This window comes from Rhagoletis zephyria, unplaced genomic scaffold, assembly GCF_001687245.7.
Source record: "Rhagoletis zephyria isolate East Lansing unplaced genomic scaffold, Rhagoletis_zephyria_1.1 Rzeph_scaffold_07119, whole genome shotgun sequence".
NCBI classification, from domain to species: domain Eukaryota; kingdom Metazoa; phylum Arthropoda; class Insecta; order Diptera; family Tephritidae; genus Rhagoletis; species Rhagoletis zephyria.
This window is the reverse complement of record NW_016164202.1, coordinates 1,025-15,412: the sequence shown is the minus strand read 5'-3', so window position 1 is coordinate 15,412 and position 14,388 is coordinate 1,025. Positions and strand designations below refer to the sequence as shown.

At 34.9% G+C, this 14,388-nt stretch overlaps 1 protein-coding gene, 1 long non-coding RNA gene and 1 pseudogene across 2 annotated transcripts; 1 reads left to right on the top strand and 2 right to left on the bottom strand.

Moving 5' to 3' along the window:
* Positions 1 to 4,491: 4,491 nt before the first annotated feature.
* LOC108373888 (saccharopine dehydrogenase-like oxidoreductase) lies at positions 4,492 to 6,588 on the bottom strand (annotated as a pseudogene).
* A 533-nt stretch (positions 6,589 to 7,121) lies between these two features.
* LOC108373890 (uncharacterized) lies at positions 7,122 to 10,605 on the top strand. Its single transcript, XR_001849002.1, has 2 exons — positions 7,122 to 7,591; positions 8,249 to 10,605. It is a non-coding gene; the product is annotated as an uncharacterized LOC108373890 (long non-coding RNA).
* On the bottom strand, positions 10,511 to 13,750 carry LOC108373889 (saccharopine dehydrogenase-like oxidoreductase). The gene is made up of 7 exons (XM_017629825.1): positions 13,473 to 13,750; positions 13,277 to 13,402; positions 12,872 to 13,106; positions 12,606 to 12,798; positions 11,230 to 11,376; positions 10,797 to 11,135; positions 10,511 to 10,721 (listed from the first exon to the last, which is right to left on the bottom strand). Exons 1-7 carry the CDS (start codon positions 13,590 to 13,592, stop codon positions 10,613 to 10,615), a joined length of 1,269 nt encoding a protein of 422 aa, XP_017485314.1. The 5' UTR covers positions 13,593 to 13,750; the 3' UTR covers positions 10,511 to 10,612.
* Between the last annotated feature and the right edge of the window lie 638 nt (positions 13,751 to 14,388).

Below are 14,388 nucleotides of genomic sequence, written 5' to 3'. Positions count from 1 at the left end.
GGAGTACTCCCGTATTGCTCTATTAGGAGGTTTGTGGGATGATAATTCTGTGTGTGCTCCCCGATTGCTCGTTTAGGAGGTAAAAGGGATTACTCCCCCTCCTAGGACATCCAATGTTAATGGGAGTATACAAAATTACATGCTTATACACAGAAGCATAGGGAGCAATGGGGAGTATTCGTGTACTCCCAAGGGAGTACTCACCGAGCAATCGTACGATGCTCCCAAGTTCTACTGGGTTCATACATACGTACATGTGTATGTTTGTTTGGCAGCAATGGTGCGTTATTGGGTTTTGAAAGAAAAGCTCTAGGCCGAAACGTATAAAAATAGAAAAAAGCTTCTTGCCTGCGAAAAAATTTAAAACTACGTATGAAAAAGCTTTTTAGTAAAAATACTTTTAAAATATATGTACATATGTTTGTATGAATGCATGTATAAAAATCTATTGCTGATTTTAATGAAGTTAGGTCGTTCACAATAGCTTGGTTCCATTTTTTTCTATTTTTTTTTTATGGGGTTTTAAGCATAATTGTAAACCTGAAAAAATTAAAAAAAATTTCTGTTTATTGGTCAGGTTGTTTTCGAAAACAATATCGGTGAGGCAAACAAAGAATTATTATTATGAGCCTTGAGCACTGCGACCTCTAAGGTGGTCTATTGTGCGTGAAACAAAGAATTGCTTATCAACCATGTACTTGGACAAAATCAACCAAACTGGAAAATAACTACCAATAACTTTTTTAGTTATGAATTTTAATAAAAACCATAGTTTTATTCTATTTTGTTAGTTATTTCAATAAAAATTAAAATTGTTTATTAAGGAAGTTTTTATTTAACTAATGATATGGTATTTGTGATAATATTAAGGAAACTAAATGCAACAACGAAACTGCATCATTTGAAAAAAACTTCAACTGGAGTCATTTTAAATAAATACAGTGACTTGAAAAAAGCGCTTGGTTTTTTTTTTTTTATTATTCACAATGTTTCTCAAGTAAAATTTTTGTTGCTATTTTTTTCTTGTATAAAAATATTGTTTGCGCTCTAACCAAACCCATAAATATCAATGATGCAAGCTATATAAAATATTTAGAAAAATTCAAAAAAAAAAAAATCGACTAAATTTCAAACTTTTTACTATGAATTTTTAGAACAATTTTGGGTATGCAGTGTATAACCCATGGCATTTTAGTATAACCAACAATGTGCAGCTAAATATTCTCATTGATTTCAAAAAAAAAAAATTGCCATCTGTCTTTAGAGGTTTTTCATTTAACAATTGTCATTTATAAAAACTTGCTTTGATTTTATTATTTCATTTTTTTTTTTGTCGAACAATTGTAGTGTGTAATTACACACGTGTCCATTTTCGCTTTTTATTTAAAGAATAAATTCAACTACTTATACGGGCAATCAAAAGCTCGTCAGGATTCCAATAAAATGGGTTTTGAATCTGGCCCCGTTATTTTCGCCTGTTGTATAAAAAGTGTGCATTGAAGCGTTTGAAAATTATTCAATAAAGTAAACTACACTTTTGGAAAGAAATTTTTAATGTTAAGGTAACTGCGATAAATAAAGCGAGAACTGCAATTTTATTTGTTTTTCAAACAAATTACTTCAACAAAAATCTACCAAAATGAGAAAAAATTTACCTTTTTACCAACCCAATTTTTTTTTTTAAATTTAGGTAATTTCGTACTTTGTATAATTCTAGATTCATACGATCTTTTTAACCCTTATCCTTGTTGAAACTCCACAAAACCTTTGAAAAAAACTTCACACGCTCTGTGAAAACCTAAGAACGCAAATTTATTTTATCTAAGCTCTAGTATCGCGCCCATATCGAAATCGATCTTGTGTGAAAAAAAAGAAATATTTCAATTTTGTAGCACGGTGTTATACTTAAAGGAGATCAAATTACACGCAAGCTATCATTAATGAACTTTCTGACCTTTCGAGTCTTGCACAAATCACAATCACTCAAGCTTAATTAAAAAACAATTTATTTAGCTGAAAAGTGTTGGAGATATGCATGCACTCACAGACATATCTAAATGCATAAAGGCGCCTAACTGCAACGTGCATACCACCACGATCACTGCCACGGTTGCAATGTGTCAACGCGCTTTAGATAAACCAATATGGAACTGGAATGACGACGGGGCCACTTTAGGATCGCTGCACATTTCAAAACATTCAAAATTGCAAGCGATTATGTACACGCAAATATATGTATCTACATGGGTGGATGGATACATGCAAATGTATGTAAATAAATACTTAAACCCTGTTCCAAGCGGCGGCGCATGCGATCAATCGCCAATCAACTGGAATAAATCAATTTTACCATTTAACTAAGTGACAAGTGGCCGCTGGGCAATGGAGTAAATAAATAATAACACAGTGGTTGGAGGAGATTAGCCGGCGAGTGTATCTATCTACGCCTTTGTATGAAAATATGAATATGCAGGTAAATATGTACACTGCCGGAATAAAGTATTCGGGCAGAAAACTTTTCACGGTAATTGCAATAATTTTTATTCTAATATTTTTCCGCCAATTTTGTATAACAATATGGTTCATTCTACATTAAAAAACTTAAAAATATAATTCCTAAACTTTGCGCAAAACTCGCGAAAATTCAGCAAATTGTCATTTAAATTTTCTACTTTTTAATCAGATTTTTCAGATTATTTTTGAGTATGCAGTTTTGCAGCCCATTAAATTCTAGTAAAAAATGCAAGTTCGGAGTTAGTCGAAATGCGCATTGATTTTCGACAATTTTTTTTTTTTTTTGTTGAAGGTGTTTTGCATTTTTACATATAAAGTATTTTCGAAAAAAAAAATTTATGGAAGACCAACTTCAAACTTGTTCTTTATTAAAATTAAATTTAAAAAAATCTGATTAAAAATTTGAAAATTTGCANAAGAAATATTTCAATTTTGTAGCACGGTGTTATACTTAAAGGAGATCAAATTACACGCAAGCTGTCATTAATGAACTTTCCGACCTTTCGAGTCTTGCACAAATCACAATCACTCAAGCTTAATTAAAAAACAATTTATTTAGCTGAAAAGTGTTCGAGATATGCATGCACTCACAGACATATCTACATACATACATAAAGGCGCCTAACTGCAACGTGCATACCACCACGATCACTGCCACGGTTGCAATGTGTCAACACGCTTTAGATAAACCAATATGGAACTGGAATGACGACGGGGCCACTTTAGGATCGCTGCACATTTCAAAACATTCAAAATTGCAAGCGATTGAATGCAAAGCTACATATGTATGTACACGCAAATATATCTACATGGGTGGATGGATACATGCAAATGTATGTAAATAAATACTTAAACCCTGTTCCAAGCGGCGGCGCATGCGATCAATCGTCAATCAACTGGAATAAATCAATTTTACCATTTAACAAAGTGACAAGTGGCCGCTGGGCAATGGAGTAAATATGTAAATAATAACACAGTGGTTGGAGGAGATTAGCCGGCGAGTGTAAAATATGAATATGCAGGTAAATATGTACACTGCCGGAATAAAGTATTCGCGCAGAAAACTTTTCACGGTAATTGCAATAATTTTTATTCTAATATTTTTCCGCCAATTTTGTATAAAAATATGGTTCATTCTACATTAAAAAACTTAAAAATATAATTCCTAAACTTTACGCAAAACTCGCGAAAATTCAGCAAATTTTCATTTAAATTTTCTACTTTTTAATCAGATTTTTCAGATTATTTTTGAGTATGCAGTTTTGCAGCCCATTCAATTCTAGTAAAAAATGCAAGTTCGGAGTTAGTCGAAATGCGCATTGATTTTCGAGAATTTTTTTTTTTTTGTTGAAGATGTTTTGCATTTTTACATATAAAGTATTTTCGAAAAAAAAAATTTATGGAAGAGCTACTTAAAACTTGTTCCTTATTAAAATTAAATTTAAAAAAATCTGATTAAAAATTTGAAAATTTGCAGAATTTTCGTGAGGTTTTCACAAAGTTTAGGAATTATATTTTTGCGTTTTTTTGTTATAGAATGAACCATATTTTTATAAAAAATTGGCGGAAAAATATAAAAAAAATTGTTGCATATATTGTGAAAAATTTACTGTGCCAATACTTTTTGCTGGCAGTGTAAGTATGTGAATATGTATGTAGGCTTGGGTATACATATGTAANTTTTATAAAAAATTGGCGGAAAAATATAAAAAAAAAATGTTGCATATATTGTGAAAAATTTACTGTGCCAATACTTTTTGCCGGCAGTGTAAGTATGTGAATATGTATGTAGGCTTGGGTATACATATGTAAATCGCACACCTTGTAACTCATGTAAATTACTGTTAAAATAAAAGGTGGCGTAAGTCGACTAAATAGTCACACTGCCAAGTGATTTATCGGCATTGGCGCCAGTCCCTGACAATAATATGATTAACGCGCATTCAGCTTAATAATTTGATGAATAAATTATGAGAAATGTATTTTATTGCAAAAATTTAAAATTTAATAAACATAAAAACATTTCAAATAAAAACGATTTTTCTTTAGCAGCAACTCAATCAGTGTTCCAGCTTTAATACCTCGAACTTAATGCCGTCCTTCAGCTGGCTCAGCTCCTCGATGAGTGAAGTGTTAGCAAATGCATAACCAGGTGAGATGACGCCACCGCTGGTATATAAAAAAAAAAAAAAGAAATTAAAAATAAATAATATACTAATAAAATAATAGCGGCATTCACTTACTTGTCTGGCATTTTATCGCTCTCCTTTAGTATAATTTTTGCCGCTGCCAAGATCGCTACGCTGGTCATGCCATAGAATGGATCGGTGGCCGATATACGCGTCATTAGTTCTTGCTTGGGTTCCTCAGTCAACGGCTGTCCCACGACCCAGCCCTTTGTGCGAAAGGTCATTTGAAGCTTCTGAGCTTTACGATTTGCCGCCACTGGTCCTTCGTGCGACATTAGGCCACGCGTGAAGAATTTCGGATTCATAATTAGCAGTCCGCGTAAGCCGGGAATTTGTGCCATTATAATGGTGAACATGAGAATCATTTGTGTCGAAATGGTGGTCCATAGGGAGCTGGAGGAATTAAATTGAAAATGGGAAACAAAAAGATATGTATGTTTGCTCATTGATCGAACTCACTTGAAGCCAATATAATTTTCAAACTGTATCGGACGCTTCTGGTCGTTTATATAGCGCAAACGTTGAGTATTCATCACAACATCACGATCACCGGAGTGTATGGCGAAGAAATAGCGATCGAGAAATTGAACTTTCTTTGCGAAGCGCCTGTAAAGTGGGAGCGAGTAAGTAGATGTACGGTGGTGAGAGTGTAAATAGGGAATAGATATTTTAGGTAGTTTTAGCTATTTTGCGTTGTCTAACAGTTTTTATAATTTTTTTATTAAAATATAGCTTACTAATTAAAATACCATGTAAATCAAAATTTTAAACTGAACATTTATAACAACTCGACGAATTTTCACACCGTTTCCACACAAAAAATTGCCAAAAATCAACGGTAAGTACTAGCTCCTTGCACTTCATTGCACCAAAATTTAATGGGCTACAAAGCTACTTACAAAAAAAATTCTCTTTTTGAAAAGTTTGAAATTTTGACTTACATGTTTTTGTTAGATAACGAGTTACACTTTCATAAAAAAATAATAAACATTAAATAAAAGAAAAGGAAACAGCTAAATAATACTAAAATGTCTCCTCCCTATTTATATTTTCACCACTGTAAGTGAAAAAATTTTAGAAATTTCGATAATTGAATGTTTTAGATATTAAGAAATTTGCAATTCTTTTAGGAGGTGCGTACAATATTTAAATTTTAATAGCTTTGATGTGCATAATGTGGTATGAAATGTTCACTCCCACCTCTAAGTTAGGTTTAGATTTCCAAATGTTAAATCTGTATCAGTAACATTCCAAATTTTTTGCCTATAATCTAAAAGAAAAGCTTCCCACCTTACCAAAATTTTAGTTTCGGCTGCAAATCTGGCAATTTAGTGTCACCCAAAGACGTTGCAATCTTTGGCTTTCTCTGAAGTTAGCCATGGCATGAATAGCGCTTTCCCACGTGCCGGCATGTAAAACAGCTTTGGAGCTTTTGTCTTGATATCAAGAATATTTTCCCAAAACATTTCGCAGCTATTTACAGTACCTAAGGAATAAATTGGAGGTAGTTACATACATAGTGAAAGTAATGGCAATGACAGTCACATATCCCCCCACAATGGTCCCACCTGGAAAATTTCGCTCTGCATGCACTACACCCATTTCGGCTGGAATGCTATCGAAGCCACACGATGAAATCACATAAATTTGCTGCTCCTGCGCCAATTTATGATATTTCACTTGCATCCGTCTATATATTGAGGTTCGCCGCTAATATCCAAGTGATGAGTACCGGCTTCAATGCAGGCCTTAACCACCACCTCGCCATAGAACCGATATGGGCCACAGCAATTGATTAGTACCTTAAGCAAAAAATTAAAAATAAAAAAACGCAAATCTTTTTAAATTTATGTACTTTGCTGAAAATGTTCACATTACCTTGCATTCCTAGCCATTTCCTCAATCGATAGCCGGTCGTCTACATCTGCCAAGATAATCGGTATCGCACTTAAATCTTTGCCAATTGCCTGACCTGCGTTTTCAGCACATTTTCCAGCTTATTCTAGCAATTATGTTAAATGAACTTTAGCATCGCCTTGTTTGAATAAGTATCAATGTTTACCTTGTTACGACCCGCAATGCCCCAGCTGAGGCCCTGCAATATCTCTGGCGCCTTCTCGACCACAATTTGCCCCGTAAAACCGGTGGCCCAAATATTACAACATCCAATTTCGCTGACATCTTTAACACTTTTAACTTAGTGCGTCTTTATGTTTGCATTTAGATCGATTTTTTCAGATTTAAATCGAGATTTGTTGTTTCAGATTTGTTAGACGGCTGCGTTGTGACTGAACTTGTATTCTCAGCAACTGGTTGTCGGACGACTACCTATCTAATTACTAGCATTGTTGTAGTCGAGGTGACTTAAGCTCAGTCCAAAAGTGCCTAGNAGCAACTGGTTGTCGGACGACTACCTATCTAATTACTAGCATTGTTGTAGTCGAGGTGACTTAAGCTCAGTCCAAAAGTGCCTAGTAATTGCTCAGTTAAAGCTTAAAACATACATACATGCAAGCATATATAGTTATTAAATTGGAAATTCTAAAGGTTTATATCAACGTTTTTATATGTACATAAATATACCTATTATAAAAGCTTCTGTATGCAAGACTTGCGGACGCACCAGATATTGTAATGCCGTTATCTAATTACTTATTGAATAGCACAACAAAAGATAAACAAAACATTAGTGAAAGTCTTTGTTATAAATATGTATGTATTTGTAGTTACAGTGTTTCCCGCTTATAACCTCTAAAATATTTAAAGAAAATTTCCCCTTTTTAGGTAAGATATATAGATAAATTAAAGAGGCATACACCGCGACCTAGTGGGTCTATTGTGCCCTCAACTCATCACAACACATCTCTAATTTCCAAAGATTCCAGGAAGTTGAGGAGAGTCTTTGAAAGTAAGGAGTGTTTGTGCTCTCTCTCTCTCTCGCCACCTTGAGCCTACGCTGCTCTTTAGTCACCTTACTATCCCATAACATTCTTGGAGCAGATGGCAACGGTGTCTCCTCAGTTGAATTGCAGAAACGACATAGATATTTAGTCTGTTCCAATAGCAGTCCGGTTTACAGGATTTAGTCAGAACTTACAGGAAGTCGTTCCTATTGACATAAAACCTGTAAGTGGGAACACATTTGAGAGAGTAACTGAGCAACTGTTCCTAGTCAGAAGTTACAGGATTTAGTCCGGAGTTTGTTTTCCTGTAAGTTCATGAAAAGTGTCAAACGATCAGCTGATTTGCATGTGCAAGCAAAAACTAACAGCGGTGAAAGCAAAGTACCTTATATTTGTAAAAAAATGGAAGTAAACAACGAAATGTTTGAATATGTATAGATTTTAATAATTATTTAGTGATATTTCAGCTAAATCAGTGTTGTACAAATGACATGTAAACAAACCGACTGACGTTTTTACAGGAAATAGTGCTTTTTGCGTTCCTATGCACTTCTGCATCTGTTCTCCTTTTACTCTCATTTGAGAGCGTAAAATTGTAGTTTGACAGTTCCACAGGTTTTAGTCCGAAGTTCAAAGGAACAGACTAATTAAAATCAGATTCGCAGCTTAGTAGTCGTCGTCTTAATTTGCAGTGTCCAGTGAGGGGAGGTTAGTTAAAAGTTTGTATATTTTTAAATTGTACCCAAAAGCAGAGAAAAATTTGTCATCTTCTTTTTTAATTGTAAAATTATCTTATGAACCAGTTGTACAGGTTAGCTGCTCATCTGAACGTTTTTTCCAAAACTCGCTACATCAAAAACAACAACATTGAAATTGCAAACAATTGTAATTTTTTAAAACATACATTGCTCATAACGGTTTCAATATATCCAAAAGCTATCAGGTAAATAGTTCTGAAAAAACAAGGGTTGTCTACATATTTTAAGACAACGATATAAGCATGGGCGTAGCCAGGTAGGGGTGGGAGGGGCTCGACTCACAAGTTTTCCCTACGAATATAAAAAAATATTTTATTTGAAGACGCTAAGTCGTCCTTATTTTTTGTACCAGACTCAAATTTTAATTTCTTTGAAATTGTATCGGTTTTCTAGGGCAAATCAAAGATTAATATGCATCAGTTGAGGAAAACCCGTATGTCGATTCTCAAGTTTTTTGAATCAATTTACGAATCGATGTTCATTATTGATTTGTTCAAGTTTTTTGAATCGATTCACGAATTGAAACTAAAAATCGGCAAAAAGTCGTAACGGACGGGCTCGATTAATCGATTTTCGATGTAATGGATTTAAAAATATTCAACGGGTTTGCATTTCCCTGGAAATAATTCTGACTTGGGTCTTTCCTCAAAGCAAGCATGTGAATCTATTCATCAGAAGCTTTGGGGCACTTGGGAAAGTTTTAATGGCGTTTTCGTTTCTACAAAAAAATGTTACCTTCTCTTTGCCTGTACGCACAAATACTAAGAAGACGGAAATGAGAAGGCAACATTTTTTGTAGAAACGAAAGCGCCATAAGATTAATTACATGAATCGTCGGTCTTACTTAAAAAGTGTAGAATATTGTTACACAATTTTCATCACTGGATATTTAAATAATTAAATTAATGTTGATATCTAATGATATCTCAATTTGTTCCTATTTTAAATGAAAATGTATTATTTGGCAGTAGTCGTTCGTGACGGTTCAGTTACACATAGACCAATCGGAAACCACATCTCGTGCATTTTAGATGATGCATATATCCGGGAAATACTGTACTAACTTCATTCCATTGAGCCTAGTGCCTTCGCTGTCGATTGGCGCGAGATAACGACTGAGGAATTTATATCGCGTCTCGCCTTAGAGCGCGGTTATCCACGAACGTATACGTAGCGTAGCGTAGAAGTACGGAGAAAGATAACAAGTGTGCTGTTGATAGAAAGAGAGGTGGTGATTTTTTGTTAACACGCAGATCCCAAAAGATAGATCGTGTCAGCTGACGCGCTCTCCGTTTTTACGTTCGTGGGTTACTGCGCGTCCCTAGCCACCCAAATTTGTTAACATCGAAAATTTTTTACGTGCACAAAGCTTCTTTTTTTTTTGTTAAGAATGTGTATTGGTAGCTCTAGTAAACGCACCGTTCAAAAACGTGTAATGGTCATTATGGTGACACTGAAACATGATCCCATCCGACAAAAAAAAAAAAACTGTAAGCCTGTTCGAACTTGGATATATGTATCCGAACATTGAGGGCAATGAAGGAACTGACAAATAGGCGAAGGTGAATGAATCCGGAGCAATGGAATTGGGGTTGTTCTCTAGGGATTAGTATAGAAACAGAAATAAAATTCCAATTCCTTTGATTGGTTAGAAATCGTAGGACGAAATCTCGATTCTAGTTCATAGACTTATAAAAAATTATACTAAACTGATCAGAGCAACGAGCTGAGTATCTTAATTTTAGAGATATCCGACTAAAAGTTATAAACAAAAACACTGCCCGAATGTATGTGGACCACAAATCGAGCCTGGGTTCTACCAATTGGTAGAGCGGACCTTTAACCACTCGGCAAAGCAGGCCGTGCATATCTTATTATGACTTATTAAAGAAAAGTAAAAAAATGTTAATTCCAATTCTAATCCGTTTCTGAACTCGCCGCAATCAATTACCAAATAACTTACTTTTCCTCTAGTGAATTCATTTGCTAGGTCTGGAAAAGTTTGAATGTAATTACAAAATACTCGTATGAAAGGAGCATAAATAACTGTCCAGTATATTGCTGGGAGAATTTCGAAGATATGTCTCTTCTGCATAAGAGCTTCAGTTTCTCCAACCCCATTCTTATAAATTTTTTTTTTACTGTATTAAGTCTTGTTGTTTATTTCTCGCAGGGTGTGTATTATCTTTATTTTAAATATAATAAAAAAAACGTATTAAATCCACACTTTTTACTGGCTTCTAAACAACTACGCCTCCAACTTCAGTACCTCGAACTTCATGCCGTATTTGTACTTCTCCAAGTCTTCAATGAGGCTAGTTTTGGCGAAAGCATAACCAGGAGAGATCACGCCACCACTGAAATAGAAAAAATATTTTAGCTTCAGAAATGTCTGCTATTTTCGTTCTCTCTCTCTCTCTCTCTCTTCTTACCTTCCAGGCAACTTGTCCGTCTCCTGCAAAATAATCTTCGCTACTGCCAACATAGCCACACCAGTCATGGCATAGAAAGGATTGCGACCAGAGACACGTGTCCATAGCTGCTGTTTAGGTTGCTCACTCAGCGATTGCGCCTTGGTCCAGCCTTTAGTTTTGAAAAGCATTTGGAAGAAGTGAGATTCCATAGTGGCTTGCGTTGGCCCATCGGGTGATATGAGACCCAAAGAGAAAATTTGTGGATATTTCAAAAGTAAGTTGCGCGTAAAATTGAATTGGGACAACAGAGAGATTAACACCACTATAAGGGGCGTTATGATGGCGTAGAGTAGCGATCTTCAGTGTTATGTTGCGAGGCAAGAAAAGAGTAGTAAAAAAAAAATGTTAGAAATTGATTTTGCTATGATTGAAAGTTTGCGCTGAACCTTACTTGTAACCAACATAATTTTCGAATTGTATTGGACGCTTTTCCTCATTCTCAAACCATAAACGTTGTGTGTTTGTAACGATATGGCGATCTCCACCCATTACGGGTACAAAGTAGCTTTCAAGTGTAGGCACCTTATGCGGGTAGCGGCTATGGGGGCGAAATATGTAGCAAGTAATATCAGAAACAATGTTAAAAGCTCTATAAATCAATATTATTCGATACTTATACATTTGTACGTCGGTACATATCTATGTACATTAGTCATATAACAAAATTTTTTGCCGCAGTTGCTTTCATATAAGGAATAAACACAATTTATTTTTATATGGAAGAAAACCGAAACACCTTCAGCAAAACGAAATTTTAAAAACTCCACTACAATTTTTAGCCACTTGAAATATGCACATTATAACACTAAAATTTAATGGGCTACAAGACTATATATTCGAAAACATTCTAGCAGTTTTGAGAAAAAAGTTTGAAATTTAGATGCAAATTTTTTAAATTTTTTTTTGTGTTCTTCAAAGTTTTAAACTGGAGTTGAAATGGTTTTTTTAGAGAATTAACTGTATTTTAATTAAAAACTCTTTAAAATAAATAACTAAAGATAAGTGGCAAAAAATTTCACTCTGAAGTGGGGGTGCTAATGATATAACCAATACAGTATGTATTAAAAATTCGAATCATTGGAATAATTCCAAATCAAAAAAATTTGGAACAAAACATGGAAGTTTCCATACACAAAGTACATACATTTGTATGGGGAGTGATGCAGTCTAATGTACATATGTACATATGGATATATATTTTTTTAAGGTACAATGTTTTTCCAAATTTAGACAAAAAGTTAATTTTTATTGCTTTTTCATCATTCCTACCTCCTCCTATCCTCATATGTAGATATATTTCATTTTAGAAAAAATTCGTATGTCTATTGGAAATACTTATATATGTATATACATACATACATATGTATGTAAGATTAAACACAGAAATATCTACATACGTCTGTCGGAATGCCGGTAGGTCTTATCAGCCATACATATGTATGTATGTACTAGTGTCGGCAGCGTGAATCTTAATTTTTGCTAAATTAAAGGCCTCTCTTAAATTACTGGAGTTTTGTTTCTTAACAAGTAATTATTAACTAATATATTACTAATTTAAACACAAGGGGCCTAAATACGCGAGAGAGCTTTTAGTTTCTACTAGCTTTTTTTGTTCATACACTTTTTTATAATATTTGCATGCCAGACAATGACTTGGCTATACTTCTATAGCTTCTATACTTCTATATGTAGGAGTATACCAATTAAAGCTGGTAGTTGAAGTTAGAAATTATCGGAAACAAAGCTTTTAATTTTATTCTCACTCACCGCACTTTCAAAGCCGGTTTCAACTCTGGATAATCTTTGGGCTTCAGCTGTTTTGTGAGTGCAATCACTTCCTTGGCATGGCTCAGCGCGTATACAACGCTCTCCCAAGTACCGGTATGCAGCATTGCTTTAGACTCACCCTCTTTGAAATCGACGGTATTCTCCCAGTATGTTTCAATGGAGTTCACAGTACCTGCGAAAAATTAAATGCCGGGCTCAGTACACAACACGGGATGTTTGTAGTTAACTTCAATTGCGAATTTTACCTGGAAAATTACGTTCTGCAAAGACCACACCCATTTCCGCAGGTATACTATCAAATCCGCAGGCCGAGACAACATAGGCGTGCTTCTCTTTGGCCAATTCATGATACTTTACAGCCATGCCGTCGATAAATTGTGGCTCACCGCTGATATCCACGTGATGAGTGCCAGCTTCAATGCAGGCTTTCACAACCACCTCGCCATAAAAACGATAGGGGCCGCAACAATTGATGATGACCTTGAGTATGGGAAAAATGTCATCACAAATTTTTGGGCTTTGTGTGTGTAATTGAGAAATTGTTTTGCGCTTTAACGCTCATTTCATAAAGTGTATATGCGCTCAGTTGCTTTGAATGTATTCTCAACAATTTCACTTTCACTTTAACTTTCACTTTCACTAACACTCACCTTGCTCTTGTTCGCCATTTCCTTTATGGAATTTTCATCTTCAACGTCTGCCAAAATAATGGGTATCTTACTAAGATCCTTGCCTATTTTTTTACCGGCTACTTTCAAGACATTTTCCAATTTAGCCTAAAAAGTATTGAGTTTTTTTAATAAAACTACGATCACTTTAGTGCCTTAATCAGAGTTGTTTTTTTACCGAATTCCTTCCCGCAATACCCCACGTCAAGCCTTGCAACACCTCCGGCGCATTATCAACGACAATTTCTCCAGTAAAGCCGGTTGCGCCGAAAATTATTGCATCCAATTTTGTCGCCATTTCGTTTGAATTTAATCTACGCGCTGCACTTCTTTGAAAATAATTTATGTATTCTACAAGTTAATCAGCTGAGTGTCTCGCAATAACTAAATAAATTCGCGTTTACAAAAGCTCGGAGCGTCTGGAAAAATTCACATAATGACGGCCAAGGCCGAAACCAACGCCTATGTGATTTGCACTATGTATTATTTATAATCGCGTTTATATGTATGTATGTATGGTAAGTATTTACATATGGCCATACAAACATACATATATATATATATATGTACCTAGGCTATAAATGCTCATGGAACTAACTGCTGGAGAGTACGAGCAATTATGCTCAGAGAATGGAGATTCATGAGCGTTGCCATTCGTTTACTAGATTTGGAAGTATATTTAAATTTTTGCATTTTTCATGAATATGAAATGTTTTTATAATGAAGAGATAGACCCGTGCTAATTGCGGAAATCAAGTGACTGTGGTTCAGTAGAACCGTAACTGTTCGCAACAAGAGAAAACTGGCCTTCTAGAAGCCTATACTTTGCAGCAATATGCATTTGTCTAAGCTTTGAGGCATTATGGTTTAACTTCGAACAGTAAAATGTACACCTTCATTGTAGACAAGACCGTTATCAGAACTACATATGTATGTACTACAAATATCGGTATCTTTATTGCTTTTGCTGCCGTTATCATTATCACTTTCGTTAGCAAGATTGATAAGTGGTGTTATCAAAAATTATTATCAAATATACTAAATATTAAGGAACGTTTTGCTTCGCTAAGAGGCCGATTTCGTAAAGGGTGATT

Coding starts and splice junctions, on each gene's coding strand:
- LOC108373889 (XM_017629825.1), bottom strand. CDS start 13,592: ATGGCGACAAAATTGGATGCAATAATTTTCGGCGCAACCGGCTTTACT. Junction 13,403..13,472: donor GTATTGCGGGAAGGAATTCG/GTAAAAAAACAA, acceptor AATACTTTTTAG/GCTAAATTGGAAAATGTCTT. Junction 13,107..13,276: donor AAATGGCGAACAAGAGCAAG/GTGAGTGTTAGT, acceptor CCCATACTCAAG/GTCATCATCAATTGTTGCGG.